This window comes from Arvicola amphibius, chromosome 1 (assembly GCF_903992535.2).
Source record: "Arvicola amphibius chromosome 1, mArvAmp1.2, whole genome shotgun sequence".
NCBI classification, from domain to species: Eukaryota; Metazoa; Chordata; class Mammalia; order Rodentia; family Cricetidae; genus Arvicola; species Arvicola amphibius.
Genome location: NC_052047.1, coordinates 29838524 through 29856272, shown reverse-complemented (window position 1 = coordinate 29856272; position 17749 = coordinate 29838524). Strand labels below are relative to the sequence as shown.

The following is a 17749-nucleotide window of genomic DNA, read 5'->3' as shown; positions in this document are numbered from 1 at the left end:
CTGGTCATGATGGACACAGTCCAGCTTCTGGCGTTTTTATTCTTTTGGTTTTATATTACTCCAATTTAAAAAAAAAAGCAAACACCCACTCAGGTTGTAATTTGCCTTTATTCTGTTTCCTAGATGTGACACAACAGAAAAACTCAGAGCTACTTTGGATTACTTAAGATCATTATTAAACGATACAACAAACTTTAAGCTCATTTACAGATACGCGTTTGACTTTGCACGGGTGAGTTCTCTGGAACCTGTCCAGATGTTCCCCCTCCCCACCCCTCTTTTATTGCCTTTGGAGATTTGCTATTTACAAAGACCTTGAAAAGTTACTCCCAGGGCATGAATAGGTTTCTAATGCTTTGAAAAACTGATTCTGGGCAAAGGGGTGTTATTTAAAAACTTGAGTGGCAGCCATTCCGAAATCCAGCTCCTGTGCCTGGCTGAGGCACAGCTGTATAGGAGCACGCGATATCAGAACGGTCAGATAGGTTTGAAAGGTGTCCCTTCTCACATGACAGATCTTTGTCCCTTGAGGGGCTAGAGTACTGATCAACCTAATCCAGTCTCGTTTGGAAACTGTTACTGTATTTGGAAAGAATGTGAATTCAAACCAAGGCTGATTTCCTGTTTGTTTCTTTAGTGATTCAAGTCCAAGTTTGTGGCGGTTCCCCAGGGTGGAGGTGGGGGTGGGAAGTCTGCTGTATGTTCCCCGAGACCTGGCCACAGCCCTTGTGATTGTGCTTTATTCCACACTAGTGTTTTCTGTGTGTTTGTGTATTTGTTGGATTCATATGGCTAGACTTCACTCGGCTGCTCTCTTAATAGTTCTGTTTGTTTTTCAGTAGAGTGAGGAGGGCTTCTTCCCGTCTCTGTGCTCTTTTTTATTCTTCACTCTTTGGCTTCACCAGTTTAGAACCAAAAATGTATTCCATGGTGAATTATAGTTTGTCTGCAGTGGTACATTAGGACTGCTCTGTGGAGCCCTAGTTCTTGTCATACTGGTACTGCCATCTAATGAAGTCACCGCGTGCATGGAATTGACTCTAGAAATAGAGAGATGAGAGTCACATGTACGTTTGCCAGAACAGCATTTATGTAATTATATGTAGGAGGTAGAGGCCAGGTACCTTGATTGTCCTTGAACTAGCGTTATAGACCAGGCTAGTCTTGAACTCACAGAAATCTGCCTGCCTCTGCCTCCTGAGGCCTGGGAATAAAGGTGCACGTCACCACCACCCGGTTCCCCTGGTTCCCTTGGTTCCCCTGGATTTTTATAATACGTGTCGAGGTCTCTTCAGGAATATCCTAACTTTCTGCACACAAGTCAACTCTTTGTGGCTTCCTACTTAGGTGTTAGAATTCTCTTAGCTGCCCTCTGTGCTTTAGATTCATGTCTCACTGCTGCTTCCTGGCTTTGTCCATTCTAGATCAGTCCCTGCGGCCACCTTGCAGGAGCTCCTTGAGTCTCCTCTTTCTTGGGGCCTCCAGACCTCACCTCTCATGGTCAGTGTCGTGGTCTATATACATGGTGTATGTTAGTATGTGCATCCTGTTGCACCATGACAAACAGGTGTTTTATCCACGTTATACAGGAGGCGGGCCAGAGGGAAATGGAGAAATTGACCTCTGCCATGTTGTTAATAGACAGTAGATCGCACTGAAACAGAAGACTTAACAAAGAACTTGAATCTGTGGCTTCCTCCAGTCCCAAATAACCATGTCCCAAGCTGCTCGCCTTGTGATGTCGCTGTGATGTCGTGATGTTGTCTGACTGTCCAGCCTGTCTGCTTTCTGCTTCTGCTTCTGCTTGTGGTCAGCCGTTCTCCTCACGGCCGGCCGTTCTCCTCGTGGTGGGTGTTCTCACAGTCCTGTGTGTGCTCTCACAGTTCTGCCTATCTACAGCCACTTGCAGCCTCCTGGGCCAGCGTGTCCTGCAGGATTCATGTCACAGTCACTTGCATAGCCCCAGAGATTGCTTGATGTGACACTGGGGTTTGGGTTCAGACTCTTCATGCTCCCAGTAGATTGAGGACCGTGAATTTTTTGTGTGTTCAGTAGAGTTCTTTGCTTTTAAGGAACATCTCAGTAGATATGGGTGTCCTTTCCTTTTTCTATGATGATGAATACCAACTACTCATATTATCATTTAACAACCAAAGCCATTCAGTACAGCCTGAATATATACTAAGGCAAACTTATTAATAAGCCTTTATTTTGTTTAGCTATATCCTACAAGTTTTGGGAAGCTTCATTCTCATCTGCGTTTGGTTAGAATATTTCTAAGTTCTGTTTTGATGCGCTCCTGTTATGTAGCCCAGCATCTTGTAATCCCCCTCCCCCTCCATCTCAGCCTCTCTCCCTTGTGATTTCTCTTTGATACAGTGACCATTTGGAAATATGTTATTTTTCAGATGTTTGGGGTTTCCCAGCTAATCTTTGTTCTATGGATACCTAGTTTAATTCTGTTGGTTAGAGAAGTACAGTTTCAGTTTGTTTGATATATGGTCCAGTATATGACCTGCTCTGATAGTGTTTGCCACGTGTATCCCTATTGCCTGGTGACTGTTAGTTAGGTCAGTTTGGTTGATGGTGTTCAGGTCTTTACAGACTGCTGTCTGTTGGTTCCATAAACTGAGGAATATTGAAACCTTCAATTCTAACATACTCTGTCACCTCGTCTTCTCTCTCCCTCCCTTCCTACCCCCCTCATATATTTTGAAGCTCTGATGTTAGGTTTAGACATTGCTGTGTCCTCCATGAACTGACCGCTTTGCATTGTGAAGTGTGCCTGTTCCTTATTCAAACTTACTTCGTGAGAAACGCAGCCCCTCCAGCCTTCCTTCGATTACAATCTATATGACAAGTCGGTCCTTCCCCTTCCTTTAACCTGCCGGCATCTTTGTATTCTGAGTGGGTTTCTGAAAGATGGCGTGTGTGTGGGTATGGCAGGGCATGTCTTAAAGATGTCGATGCTGCATCTGATGTGAGTGTTACTAAAGTTATTCCATGTTCGTCTGACCTGTTCTTCAAAGGAAAAAATATTGTCGTTGTTATACCTCGACCTCTTCCCATGCCTCCTTTAGGACTGAGGTGGGGTTTTCTGTTTGTTGTGAGTTATTTCTCCCATTCTTTATTACCCATATCTCTATTATATTGTTGTATTATTGGGTGCTGCTCACCCCAGGCCTTGCCTTTGCTTTTTGAAGGTTTGCAGTCTTCAGTGTTGTTCGTGTGTAAAGCTGTGAGAACCTTACAAAGATGCACTCTCTTTACCCGCCATACTTCGTGTGTTTGACTCACACTGTGAGTCTTCCTATCGTTTTAACAGCAAGTATGTCTGTTGTAGGCACCCAGGTTGATGCTGCTTCTGAGCTCTTTCCTCTTATGCAGACCAGTCTCTGATACCGTTTTCCTTTAGCCGAACCAGACTTCCTTAGCAGTCCTTTCAGGGCAGAGCTGCTGTGGAGGAAGAGGAGGAAGAAGATTCCACTAAGATTTTGGCTTTGCCTTCAATTTTGCAAGATGCTTCTCTGAGTACAGACCCGGAGACTGACACTTTGCTGTTCCTGTGATATCTTTCTGTCATCTTGAGCGCTGTAGCTTCTGGTGTCATTCCCATCTTTATTTTTTGAGCATATTGTCTGTTTACTGAGATAGTTTTTCTCTTTTCGCTTCTTTCCAGCAAGTAGTCCATGCCGGCACGGTCCTCCTGGTTATTGTTCTGATTGGGATTTGTTGGGTTTTTTGAATCTGTGAGTTCATAGTTTATACTAACATGGAAAATCTTTTAAGTTTTATCCTTTAAGTGTATTTTATGTTCTGTATCTTTCTTCAGCTACAAGATATTTGTTATGTTTCTTGATACTCTTCTGCAGGCACTGATAGCACATTCTGCTCATTTTAAAGTTTCATTGCTGTGTCTTCTGTTATTTTATCTTTTCTTTTACATTGTCCAATCTCCTATTAACGTCTTTCATTGCAGAGACTATTTTTCATTTCAGAAGTTCCATTTTTTTTAATGCCTTCCTTTTTCTCTTCCTCAGGACAGTGTCCTTGTACCTCCTCAAACACATGACAACTTTGTCTGCTTTTTCCAGTGTCTTCATTTCTGGGTGCTGTGTTGGTCACGGTTCTCTTAATGGTGACTCTTGCTGTAGGGTGTGGTCACTGCCCTGATAGTTGCCTTGGAGCGTGATGCGAGTTCTGTGTCGGCCGCTGGCTTTGCTTTCCTGGCCTCTGCTTGGAATCGGTATGGCTTTGAAGGGGTGGTGCAGAGCAGCCTTTGTCCTAGCGGCGACTTGGTGTGTCAAGGCAGAGCCTGCTCATGCCCAGCGTGGGCACTTCCTAGGCTGGCCGTGGAAACACACGCCCCCATCTTCAGTCCTCGGTCAACCAATTTTCTACTTAGTTCCCATAGTCCTTCTAGAGACTCTGACTGCGCACCAAGAAGTGTGTGGCCAAAGACCAGAGGAGACGGCTCAGGCGAGACTTCCAGGCTTTGTGTTGAGCCTCTCAGCTTCTTTCCCTCTTCAGCCTCCAGACTTTTCTCTAACACAGGAAAACCTTTGGGCTCTGATTGAGTTTCCTTTTCCTTTGCTGGGGCCTGGAAACCACCTCCATGGTGAAGGTGTCATGTGGGGCTTCCCTTGTCCGCATGGGAAGTTAGGGTCTATTTTCAGAAGGGGAGAGCAGGCACGTCTATCTCCTTTCGGTTTCAGAAAACAAACAGGGTTGTTTCTAAGTGAAAGTGAAGTCTGGTCTTGGTTGAAAGCGGAATATGAGCTGTCGCAGGCTTCCTGGGACCACCAGCTCCCTGCCATGGCACTGATACTTACTGTTTGCTATGAATGTTCCACCTTAGCTTAATGCTTGTCCCACCAGCTCTTATCACCTGTTTCTCTTCATTTACGTTTTGCCAGAGGGCTTTTTACCTTTCTTTTAGTCTGTATGTCCTATTCCGTGTCTGACTGGCTGGCGCTGGGCATCTCCTTCTCTTTCTCCCTTCTCTCGTTCTCTGTCTCTTCCTCCTACTTAGTTTCTGCCCACCAGCCCTGCCTATCCCTCTACTGCCTAGCTATTGGCCATTCAGCTTTTTGTTAGACCAATCAGGTGCCTTAGGCTGGCAAGGTGAAACAACACATTTTTTATAATTAAACAAATGCAGCATAAACAAATGTAACACATCTTTGCCTAAACTAATATCCCATAACAACAAACCTCTTTCTCCTACTGTCTTTTTTTTAACCTGCTAGAAAAATAACTCCTAGGAGTAATAAGTTGTAATTAACACAGCAGATCTTTTTTATTACAGTTCAATGAAAATTGAAATACTCGACAATGTTAATAGTATCTTAAATATTGAAAAACAACTGTACATTAAGTATTCTGAGTGATACTTTAATATACTAGAAAGGGACTATAATGTGGTGGTTCTCAACCTGTGGGTTGTGACCTCTTTGGGATTTGCAAGCAACCTTTCCACAGGGGTCGCCTAAGACCACTGGCAAACACAAGTGTTTACAGTATGATTCATAATAGTAGCAAAGTTACAGTTATGAAGTAGCAACAAAAATAATAATTTTATAGTTGGGGGTCACCACAACATGAAGAATTATATTAAAGGATCGCAATGTTAGGAAGGCCGAAAACCATTACTATAATATTAGAAAATGATAAAATGGTTCTTCTAACATCTCTTCACCAAAATTGGAGTTCCAGGGGAATCATTCTCTCACTTTTAAAACTTGACTCTGAAGAGGTAGTTCATTAGACTGCTTGTTCTTGCTCAAGACCTAGGTTTGGTTTCCAGAACCCACATGGCAGCTCACAGCTACCTATGACTCCAGTTCTTTGGGTTCTGATGTCCTCTTCTGTCCTTTGAGGCAACTTGCACACATGTGGCACACATATATACACGCATGCAAACACTAATCGACATAAAATGTTTAACAATAAAATTAAAAATTTGAAGCCAACTAGAAATGGATCCAGCTATAAGTTTGTATTACTTTCCTCGGAGTCTCGCTTTCCTGTGGTTTTGTAGATGTCGTACAATTATGATACTTCAGAGGTCGCCTGGCCCAGTCTTGTCAGTACTAGGTGATGAAGTAGTGTCAGACTAGAGGGGCAGCTGGGAGCCTTTGCCCTGCGAGTCCTTTCCATAGTGCCGTGCTGCCTTTCCTGACTCGCTGTGCTTGGACCAAGTTTGCCTGCTTGTGTGCCTGTGTGAGGACACCAGATCCCCTGGACCTGGAGTTACAGACAGTTGTGAGCTGCTAGAAGGGTGCTGGGAGTTGAACCTGGCTCCTCTGGAAGATCAGTCAGTGCTCTTAACAGCTGAGTCATATTTCCAGCCCTCCTCTGGGGTCTTATAAAGGGAAAAATAAAGGAATAAAAACCACAAAGTCTGCAACAGTTCTCTTCTGTAACTGGATTTTTCTCTTAGTATTTCCTGCATAAGATCTCCCAGTTGGTGTAAGCTGTGTTTCTTATATAACTGGCACCATGTAGCCTCCTCCCAGTTGACAGTGTTTTCCCTCAGTTCCCTTGGGCTTTTTGAGATGGCATCTTACAGACTGATCCCAAACTGGTCCTCCTGCCTTAGCCTCCCAGAGAGCTGCAATTGCCTATGCCACTGCAGATGGCTTTGGTTCCTTTTGAAAAGGACCTGGTGAAAACAACTTGCTATTGGATGAAGAAAATGAGATAGAAAGCTAAGTAGAGTAATTTTTCATTTTGATGTGAGACTGACAAGTATATTTGGCTCTTTTATGTTCTCCCTAAGTGGCGGCAGGCTGCTGCGATCAAAGTCGGGAGGGTTGGCATTGTGAGTACTGAGCAGAACCTGGCTGCTGTTAGCAGCAGTGGCAAAGGCCAGGTAAGAGCAGAGGCCATGAGTTTGCAATGTGGCCAGGGTCCAGCGTCCCCCAAGGCAGGGCTTCCTCCAGCAGAGCCTTCCTACCCTGACACAAAACAGCCACAGCCTCGAGAGAGAAGTGTGTCCAACTTGGAGCCCAGGAGTTAGGAGGGGGCTGGTGGGGGATGCACTGAGGGGGCACTTGGAGGGAGTAGGCTTGGGGCAGAGCTGGTCTGTGGAGAGAAGTAGGCCTTCAAGATGAGGAAGGCCGAGAGCAAGCCAGCTAGCAGAAGAATGAGTGATGGCCTTTGGGGAGGTGTCTGTTTTCCTTCTTGACATAGGCCATAGCATTTGAATGGAGGATTTTTATGGGCAGAAGATGCATACATGTGGAAGGATCCTGTGGCAGGTTAGCTGGATACCGGATCGTACTGGTCAGGGCCTTGGTGTCTGCTCCCTGTTTGCAGTCGCTGTCAGTCACTGCTACTTAGCAGCTCTGCTTAGGTGATTTGGGAAGTTGAAGAGTTTACACACAATCAGCAGTACCTTCTCCCTACAAGGACAACACACTGCAGCTGATTGTGGATGCCACAGGCTACGCTAGGTCTTGTGCTTAACAGAATTCTTGTTCACCATAAGCAGACTCTGCTGCGAACATGAGGATTTCCTTCTCTAATCTCCACTGAACTCACTAACCAATGTGTGCGCCTAGTTTCTGCACAACCCCCAATACAGACTATGACAGCTGCCCCCACCCCCATAGTTTTCCCTCGTACTTCACTATAAATTGCAGGGAAAACAAGCTAGGCCTTGCTGGGCGAGAGACAGGATGGGGATAATATGACTCTGTTGTCTACTCTCAGTCCCGTAGCCCCCAGAACCAGGTTAATTTCAGCTCGGGACTCTTCTGTGGGTGCCCGGCTTGCTGAGCAGTTGTTTGTCCAACCATTTGGCTTGTGAGAATCTTCGCGCTCCAGGTTCTCCTCATGCGGCCCAGGGAAGTAGTGCAGGCACCCAAGAGTGACTGCTCAGGCCTGGAACCAGAACAGACCTTGAGTGTGGATCTCCAGGTTCTGCCGCCTCCAGCTGCCACTCCCCGTCCTGGGGATGAGAGCAGTGTCTGTCCTGATCGCTGTCGTGAGTTGAATGAGTTTGATTGTAAAGGTTGGAAATATATTCACAGAAGTGGAAGTAGCTGTGGATCCTTCTCTGACACAGGCCTCAGGAAAGCGTCACTGTTTGCCGAGGGCAGTGCTCACAGTAGTAATGTCTGTTTGACCAGACCCAGTGGTAAGGGAGGGAGGAAGTGTCTGCTGGAGGAGAAAGTTGAGCTTTCTTGCCTTGCAAACATTTTGATTTCTCTGTGTGCTAATGTTGTTGGCTCAGTTCTAAGCATAGGTCTTTTTAGTTTTTTTTTTCAGTGAGAGGGTATTTCTCAGGTTTTGTGACGTGTGTGTGTGTGTGTGTGTGTGTGTGTGTGTGTGTACCTTTTAAAAAATATTCTACTCAAAACCAAAACAAAACAAAACTGAGTTGTCATATCTTCAAGTTTCACAAACTGAGTCACAGTAGTAAAGATGTTTTTGAGGTCTACCCAGACCTCTGTTTTCACCTTACATTCATTTCTTGGCTGTATAAGTTGGGCTGTCTCCTCTACCCCCACCCCCGCCCCCAGGCCAGGATATATCAGATTGGTCTTTACTTTCAGCCTTTGATTTTATATGCCAATTTGTAGCCTGGTTTCCGCCACTCATCTTAGGAGTCATGGCTGCTTCTGTGGTTTCTTGAATCCAGTAAAAGCCTCTTAAAAAACTTTGGACTTCTTTTTTCATTGATGATTTTATCTTTTCATTGTAAGTTTAATAACCCAGGACTTTTTTTCCCCATCTAAATCTCAAGCCATTAAAATGTGAAACCTGATCAAAGGCAGCCGGGAGCCTTAGAGGCAACGGAAAACATGGAGCTTTAAAGGGATTTTTGTAACATTGTAACATTGGAGTTACTTTTACTTCCTTAAGATTCTTTGTTTCAGTTTGTGGTAAGGCCTTTGTGCCACTTGAGAAAAAAATAATTATCACACCTAACAAGAGGGTCTGCCCAGAGATGCTCTACACAATCAAAGGCACTTAACAATCCCACCTCAGCAAAGCCTGATTATTCCTGGCATCTGCCATCAGTGTTCGGCGTCTGGAGTGCGTTTCCTTCCGGGCAGCATAGTGTCTTCGACTAAGGTTCCGAGGTTGAGGGCTGCTGGAGAGCTTGGTGCTGTGCAGCTGCTGTGTTTATTCTCTGAGGAGGATGGGATCCTGTTAGAGTGTGAACGTGGGGAGGGGCGTTCAGACCTGCTGTGTTTCTGTTACTTGAAAATTTACTCTCTTGTATTAGAAAGTTAGCATTCCCAAAGCATTTGGGTCTGGAGGTGGGTGTGAGGAGAGAGGAGAGTGTGCTTCCTTCTCCTTCAGCCCTGTTGTGCCTCCTGGGATGTGACCAAGGGCCATCTCGGAGCTGTCCCCTTCTGTTCTGACCTGTCTGCCTCTGCTTCTGTGTCCAGGAGCAGTCTCTCTCAAACCCATGGCTACTCTACTACTTTATTCCCTTACCAAGAGCTCTTGGATGACCCTGCTGTGTCCCTTGAACTTGAAAGGTCATTTAAAAAAGAAATAGAAAAAAAAAGCCCATTTATGCTGATGACTGCCTGATGGCATCCTGGCAGAACCATTTCATTTGAATCAGGAGCTCCCTCACAGGGTGTGACTTCAGGGATCATTGCTGTCGCGGGACCCCCAGGAGTGTCTCTGTTTCAGTGCATGAGAAGGCTTTTGCTGTGGCCCTTCACCGTGGCGTTTCCCTGGTATTTGTGATGTTTACCACTTTGGTACTGCATTTGGCCACAAGGCCAGCATGCGCGCTGTCGGTTGTCAGGGAGAACTGTTCAGGTGGTGAGTGCATCCATAATATCTCTCTCTTGTTTGCTAGGCAGAAGATGGTGTTAGTGATTGGGAGCTGCTGGCTGCACCCTGCACAGCAGGAGTGAGCGAGTGCTGTTCCGCTGTCCTCGTGTGAGTCTCCTGCCCCCCTGCCTCCCTTCCCTCCATGTTCCGGCATGGCCACCCAACGCGTGCAGCGCAACCTTCCCTAAGTAAAGTTTGTCAGGTGGTCGCAACATTGCAGAGTCTGTCCAAGTCTTCTGTACTTTATATTATTTTCGTGCGTCCCCTGTATGACAAGGCTATTGGTGATGAGAGAAGTCACAAGGTAGTTCAAGACCAGACGAGACACTGGGGGCAAATGAATGGTTATAAACTCCAGCGAAAGGGAACTTGCCAGCGTGGTCAGTCGGTGCCGAATGCAGTTTTGCTAATGGACTTTGGCTAGATCTTGTGGTCCCACGTGTGTTTCTCAGTAACTTACTAGTTTTCTTGTGGCTTGCTTCACGGTACGGTGTGCTGTTGCTGTCCGCCACACCCACTTCTCAGGCTAAGCAAAGTTTTGTATTCACTTCTGCAGTGCTTCATAGAAGCAGAAATACAGCACACCTACCAGGGTCGGTGGAAGACTGCCAGTCTTTAGGTCACCTCTGCTGTCCTCTTCCCTGACAGAGGTAGTGCTGCCAAGATATGATGGACCATCTGCTTCGCCAAAGGATAGGCAGAGGACATTGTAGAAAGGAGCATGCCACCCCCATGCACAAAGAGCTGCCACCGGGATGTCTTCCCCCGTCACCAGGCTTAAAGTTGTGTAGCCGTTAACAGGGAAGGGTGGTACAGTGCTGTTCGACCTGGCTTGTTCGTGAACAGCTGTTGTACTTAGCGACTGTGACCAGAAGCCCCCTTGAATGTCTTTCCTAAGTGACAGGTTTCCCCTTGGCTTGTTGAGCAAGCCTCACATAGCTGTATGGCTTTAATTCCGCCGGAGATCAGTGGCATAGATAGGAAACTGGCCATGTGCTAAACAGCACTTGTGTCAGAAGGCACACGTGGCCAAGGGTGGTTGTAGTGTGGCTCCCTGATGTGGTGAGGTGAGCACTGACCTGCTGCTGCAGTAGATAGCCAGGCACCTCTCCCTGTCGTAGACATGTCCCTCTAGTTGATGGGCCGCGTGAAGGCGCGCGGTAGATGTGTGAGATTGCCTCCTGGGTTTGAGAACACATTTTTCCCCTGTAGGAATTGACCGCTTAAGTTTTAGAATGGAAATGTGTAAGAAAAATATAATGAGAAATAGAGTCTTAGAAGTAAAAGCGGAGTGAGCTTACTTTGCGTGTGCATGCGGTCTGTTTCCAGCTTCCATAGTCACTAGCTGCTGTCCTAGGAGTCACATGTGACCCTGTAGGTAAGTTCTGTGGAACTGGAGACCCTGTTGCCCTAGAGCAGGCGCATGAGCGTGGCTTCTGATCGGGAGAGGTGCCCAGGACTCCAGCCCTTTCAAGGAGCTGCACAGAGTTCCAATATATCTAGGAGGAAGAAAAGTATTCACCACATGGAGTAAAGCTGTAGAGAAAACTGAGTCTCTGAGGAGAGCCCCTTCTAAGCTCTTAAAAGCAGTCCACTTATTCCCCTGAGTCCACCTGAGGGCTTTTGGATCAGCAGTTATAACTCTGGTAATTATCATAATGTAGAGCAAGCAGGCTGTGGTTCTTATTTGCCGAGGAAATGGTTGTAGCCACTACTACACAATGGATTTGGCATTAGGGTAAAGTTACTCACATCAGTCTTTCTCAAAATAAACTTCTGTGTGACATTCAAATGTCAGGCTTTCCATTGTGTTTGGCCACCATTTCCTTAGTCCCCTTCAGGGTTTTATGCTGTGTAATAAACGAGCTATTTGTTTGCCAATTTCTTGCTGAAGTGAAATGCATGTTTGAGTTAACAGAGTTTGTGATTTAGAAGCATCTGGCTTACTCTTGTTTTTGTTTGTTAAACAGGAAAAGGACCAGCGCAGCCTAGACATAAACACTGCCAAGTGCATGTTGGGACTGTTGCTAGGGAAAATCTGGCCCCTTTTTCCAGTTTTTCACCAGTTCTTAGAGGTACCAAATTTATTACTTTATGAAATGTATGTTTGCTTGCTTAGGACTACCACGTTTCACCTGACCGTTTATGTGATTTTTCTCGTCCTAACTTTCTGCTAGTAGGAATTATGGTTGCTGATTGCTGTCAGTCAGCAGCTGCGTGTCTTGGAGTGTGTGCGTGTGCGTGTGCGCATGTGTATGTGTTCGTGTGTGTGTGTGTGCATGCATGCATTCGTGTGTGTGTGCGTGTGTGTGTGTAAAATTGTGTGTATCTGAACAGCCAAGCATTCTTCTCTTAGACCCATGTAGAGACCCCACTAGTGTTAGACTCCCAGCTCTTTGTAACAACAGAAATTGAGATTTACTTTCTTTCAGATGAATTTACAGTTTTAAGCCAGCAGTAAATATCATCCACCAGCCTCTCACTAAAACGAGTTTGTAATTTTTTCTTAACGACTTTCATCTCCAAGTGCCTGGTGGAGTTCTTGGATAGCTGTGAACACTGGTTTAGATGTGGAATCTACTATGCCCCCCCCCTCCCCACGCGATCCCCTTAAACATGACCTTTGTTTTTAAGAATGATGTAGGATCTTTGAGAAAAGATGTGTCTTGCCCAGTTCCAACTCCCACTTGAAATAATCTCCCTTTACGACTTGCTTTATGTAGTGGTCCAGAAAGCTGAGCAATTGATGTGATTTTTTGAAGATTGTCACTAGAAACCACTTGTGACTACTAACTGGGACTCCATAAGACAGTAAAGCTGCTCGCTAGTCTAAGAGCCGTTGATGCGAGGGTGCTCTCCCTGGGATCTGCCCAGCTTTCTGCCCGTCGCAGAGAGCAAGCCCTCACTGTCAGGACAGGAGGAGTGGCTCTGGTGCGCAGTGAGCCTACTAGGATCTGAACCTTCAGGGAAAGAGCCCTTTGGTTAAAGGACGTGGCTCTGAGTAAGTTTGACATTTCTCAGTCCCAGGAACCTAACTGACTGTTTTGAGACTGATTTTCATTTTCGTGCTTCAGAAGTTAAAGTCTGTGCTTTGCTCTTACATAAGATTGTGTTTTCCTTTTAGAGGGTGAAAGCAATCTTTCCATCCCAGTCCTTCTCTTGCCTGCACCCTCAAAACCATCAGCTTGACTCTTTGCCCTTTTAAGATTTATATTATTTTGCTATTTTTGATTTTATTTTTTTCCACAAGGATTTTAAAATGTTAGCTCTGGATTTTAAGTCTTTAGGATACTGTATTAATCTCCCTGTAGCAGATTTCTTAAAAAAAAAAAATTTATTTATTTATTATGTATACAATATTCTGTCTGTGTGTATGCCTGCAGGCCAGAAGAGGGCACCAAACCCCGTTATAGATTGTTGTGAGCCACCATGTGGTTGCTGGGAATTGAACTCAGGACCTTTGGAAGAGCAGGCAATGCTCTTAACCTCTGAGCCATCTCTCCAGCCCCAGATTTCTTGTTTAGGAGTGATAGAGCTACCACTTCATGGCTACCCCTGTTTCGTCCATGATGAGACTGGCGGCTGGCATGTGCATTGCTCTCAGCAGTGAAGTAAGCAGCTTGGCAGTGGGCAGGACTGTTGCGCTGGGTTGCCACTTACTTTGTGCCAAGTACTGGATGAATCCTCTCATTTAATCTTCGCAGCATTGCTGTGTAGTGCATACGACTACCAGCTTAAGTGTGTCCTTATAATGATATTGCCATGAACAATTCCACTCTTGCTCTGTGCCACTGTTTCCTAGACTGCATGAACTTTCTTATGTGGGTTCATACAGAAACTGAAGCCACCCCTCTTGTTCGTTTTGTGTCGTTAACCATGTTGCTTCCCCCCCGTCAGCAGTCAAAGTATAAAGTGATAAACAAAGACCAGTGGAGCAATGTGCTGGAGTTCAGCAGAACCATCAGTCTGGACCTCAGCAACTATGATGAGGATGGAGCGTGTGAGTGCTGGCGCTGGACCACCCCCTTCCTCCCGGGCGTGCTCCCCTGCACACCTTCCTTCCTCCCGGGCGTGCTCCCCTGCACACCTTCCTTCCTCCCGGGCGTGCTCCCCTGCACACCTTCCTTCCTCCCGGGCGTGCTCCCCTGCACACCTTCCTTCCTCCCGGGCGTGCTCCCCTGCACACCTTCCTTCCTCCCGGGCGTGCTCCCCTGCACACCTTCCTTCCTCCCGGGCGTGCTCCCCTGCACACCTTCCTTCCTCCCGGGCGTGCTCCCCTGCACACCTTCCTCCCGGGCGTGCTCCACTGCACACCTTCCTCCCAGGCGTGCTCCACTGCACACCTTCCTCCCTGGGAAGAGCCTTTTGCCCCACCCCTCCCTCCCGCTCTCCCTTTCCCGCACCCCCCCCAGTTGAACCCAGATCCCCATGCGTGTTAAGTAAGTGCTGTACCTCCGCGCCCTCACACTGCTGCTGCTTCTCTCTCTCCAGGGCCAGTTTTGTTGGACGAATTTGTGGAATGGTATAAAGACAAACAGATGTCCTAGGACTGTATGCATAGCAGCGAGAGAGTCACTGTTACCACGGTTACGTCACCCATTAGCCATAAACTGCTGTTTGTATCGAAGCGCATGCTGCTTTTCTTGCACAGTCTCCCTCCTGCAGGGGTGTTTTGGTGTTTGCTATTGAATGGGCCTCTCTGCTTGCTGTGTAGCATTGTTCTCTTGGAGGCTGCTCTGCAGTCCATTTCACACTACAGATTGGTGAATTGGCCAACGTCCTCACTGTGATTATGTGTACATTGCTGTTTCAATTTTGTATATGTGTATAAAATGAAAAGCTTCACCTAGAGATTATTTCTGCAAAAATGTATTGTAAAAATAATTTTGTGGCATATTTCTAGTCCCTTTGTTTCCCCCAAGTGAGCCAATTATACTTTATTTGGTCTCAAATGTAGCATTTCAGAAAATGTTATAACTGTCCCCATGAGCAGATATTGCCATAATTAACCTCATTGCTTCTGGAAGAAGTGGGAGTCATGACTTACAGTGGCACATGCCAAATCTGACTTGGTTTCCATGACAACTTGGGTATTTTAAAGTGATAAAAAGTTACAACTATTTGAGCACACAGACATATAACATGCTACAAAGCATTTCTAACACAAAGCTATAGGCTTATGGTTTTCTTAAATTATTATTTTCTTCATTTTTTGAATGTTAACACTGTTGGTAGCTTGACCATAGGTACAAGTGAACAAATTAAAATTGCTCCTTTTAAATTTCAAATTGAAGCTTAAGTTTCCTTAAACCTTTTGCTGTTTCTCCCTCGGCGTTCCTCTAGCAGTGTTTGGTCTGCTGAAGCTCTCTGTGCCACTGTGAGTAAAACGTCCTTTGCCACCCCGTGAGTCTGCTGGCTTGCTGGCAGTTCATAGCTGCAAAGCACTTTTAACTGTGTCTTGAGTTTCCAGTTACTCTTTTCAGTGTCTATGACCTCCCAGGGTTTTGTTTTTTGTTTTTGTTTTTGTTTGTTTTTTTTAAAGACCACAAGTGAGAGATGTTTTGTTTTCTGTCTTTGTTCTTCTGTGCTAGGCATTTCCTGGCAGCATGTCCATTGCAGGCAGTGGACCCAAAACCACCAGCATTGAGCTAACCCTGTTCACACTGGGACCTTTCCCAGAGGGGCCACTTGTCATTCCCTGAGTCACGTGTTCTGAAGGGTGATAGCCATTATGTGGATAAGAAAACCAGAGCAAACACAACGGTGTTTCTAGGTTTGTATTTTATGTCTTTCTTTTATTTGTTTGCCTTGCCCCTCTTGAGGAAGTGTGTAGCTAACAGGCTTTCCCCCAATTATTTGGTGCTATGACTCACTCAGTCCCCGAAGTTTGTGAAAACCCATCTGAAGATTTAGCCCAGTAAAGCACTAATGGCTTGTTTGCCTGGTGAATGGTGTAGCAGGCTAAGATCTGTGCCTGCCCAGGCAAGCGATGACCAGAAGATGTTGGGATTATTGGCCAAAAAAAGTCGTCTCCATTAAATGTGAACCTTTAAATGGCATTAAATGAGCAAAGCACACAGACAATGCTACCCTCGATCACTATTTCACAGTTCCTTTCCAAAGTGTTGCGATTTTCATCTTATTTCGTTCCCCGATTGAACCACCAAAGACAGAGATGTTGTATGTATATATCGTGTGTGTGCATATACAAAACCGGGATGCGGTAGAATGCAACCACTTGCCTTTTTCTACCAAATAATGAGGTTTCGTTTGCTGTGAAATAAACCAGAAGTTTTTTTTTTTAAAAAAAGAAAAACCAACAACTCCATATTGCTTTAGCTTCCTTCATCATCCCTTGTCTGTAGTCTCACAAATTAGTATCTGAACACAATGTAAGCTTCCTGGGAAACCACAGCTGTTGAGACTGCTACGTGACGGGGTTCCAGCGCATGCAGGTGGAACAGTGGGGGCCGGCTCAAGGTGGGTGTGGCCCTGTGGAGGGTGATTCCTTTCCAGGTGCACCCGAGGTGAAAGAATCACTCTTGAGTTGGATCAGCTGTTGATTGCCTCAATGCAAAGATGGATCATAGATGGAATTATTTTAAACGTTGCGTGAGAATCTGGAGAATGTTTTAAACACTAAGCACAGCGATTCTGGGAATAAAGGGTTGTTACCAGGGTGAACAATTGTATTTCATCCACAGTGGACATTTTGACGAGAGAGACTCAGGTAACAACCCTCATGATATATGGCATGGAAGCCAGCATTCCAGAGGGGATAATCAATATTTGGAACTCCAAATACTCTCTAAACTGCCGCGAGAACTGAACCTCTGTGACTGCTGCTTGCCCTTGCTTTTCTCAATTTTGCGGAGCTGTTTTTAAGGGGAGGCAGACCAAGTCATAAGGCACCTTTTCTTGAAGAATTGCCAAGTCATGCAAGTTGAACGATCACCAAGAGCACTTAGGGCCGGCGTTGGAAGAAGTCAGGGGCCTTGGGGTTGCCAGTCCTTGAGATCCACCCGCCTTTCCTCTCTTCACTTGTGTTCCAGCGTGCTGCAGTGCCCTCCCCCTAGGGAGTACGGCTTGTAGATGTTGACACAGCACTAGATAGAAGTCAGCCGGCTAGATTTCCCAGGTACCCTGATAGCCTTAGGCGCGCCCCCTTTTGAAGCATGAACTCTGAGTTCAGTATTTATAAGTCTAACTAGACAAACCTCTAGGTTCTGGTTTAACAAATTCCTGCTGCCTCTGAGTCTCCACCTAACCTAACCTAACCGTACTTTGGAGTCCACACAGAAGCTTTAAGAGTTTAGTTTGTGCCCTTGGTTTTTATTTTTTACGACTGCTGAAATACCTCCGTGAGCCTTACCGTTTATCCTTTCACATGTCGTATAAAACTGTATAAAATTCATTGACCAACTGATAACGTTGGGTATCTGTAAATGAGACCAAAATGTGGGTTGCTTCTTTTCACCCAGTCATTTCCCTTGGGCGTTGCTGTGAAATGGGCAGTGGCTGGCCTGTAACTGTGAATGCCTTGTGTCAGTGTTTGCATTCCCTCCATGAAAGTGCAGGTCCTGTGACTCCCAGCTTAACTAAAACACTGTTATGCCACCTAACGAGCACAGCAGACTGGTTTAGGTTCTAATGGAATTGATGTAAAACGATATCCCGTAAATAAACAGATCTTTGTGTTTGGTTTCAGAACTGATTTTTGGGTTCCTTGTCCTCTTGGTTTCTCTGCCCAGAAAATTTTAGGGTAGTTTAAAGTATTTTTTTTTTCTTACAACTGTTTACTTTCTACCAGTCTTTTCTATTAAAAAATTTTACAGGTACAGGGGGGAAAATGCAAGAATAATACAATGAACATGTATATTCCTGTTACCTAGACATATTTTATGGCATTAACCTGTCTGTGTGTGTGTGTATATGTGTGTGTGAG

The 17749-nt window shown here is 45.6% G+C and overlaps 1 protein-coding gene across 7 annotated transcripts in view; it reads left to right on the top strand.

Annotated features, from left to right (window-relative positions):
• Nucleotides 1-17518, top strand: part of Dcun1d4 (defective in cullin neddylation 1 domain containing 4) — a 75680-nt gene extending 58162 nt beyond the window's left edge. For 5 of the 7 annotated variants that reach the window (XM_038345317.1, XM_038345325.1, XM_038345345.1 and 2 more), the window contains 4 exons: nt 124-232; nt 11775-11879; nt 13702-13804; nt 14296-17518. In XM_038345317.1, the coding sequence (XP_038201245.1) occupies nt 124-232; nt 11775-11879; nt 13702-13804; nt 14296-14351 (373 nt within the window). In that variant the 3' untranslated portion in view covers nt 14352-17518. The remainder of the gene's footprint in view (nt 1-123; nt 233-11774; nt 11880-13701; nt 13805-14295) is intronic. The other 2 variants (XR_005287145.1, XM_038345309.1) reach the window with 2 other exon arrangements.
• The last annotated feature ends 231 nt before the right edge of the window (nt 17519-17749 follow it).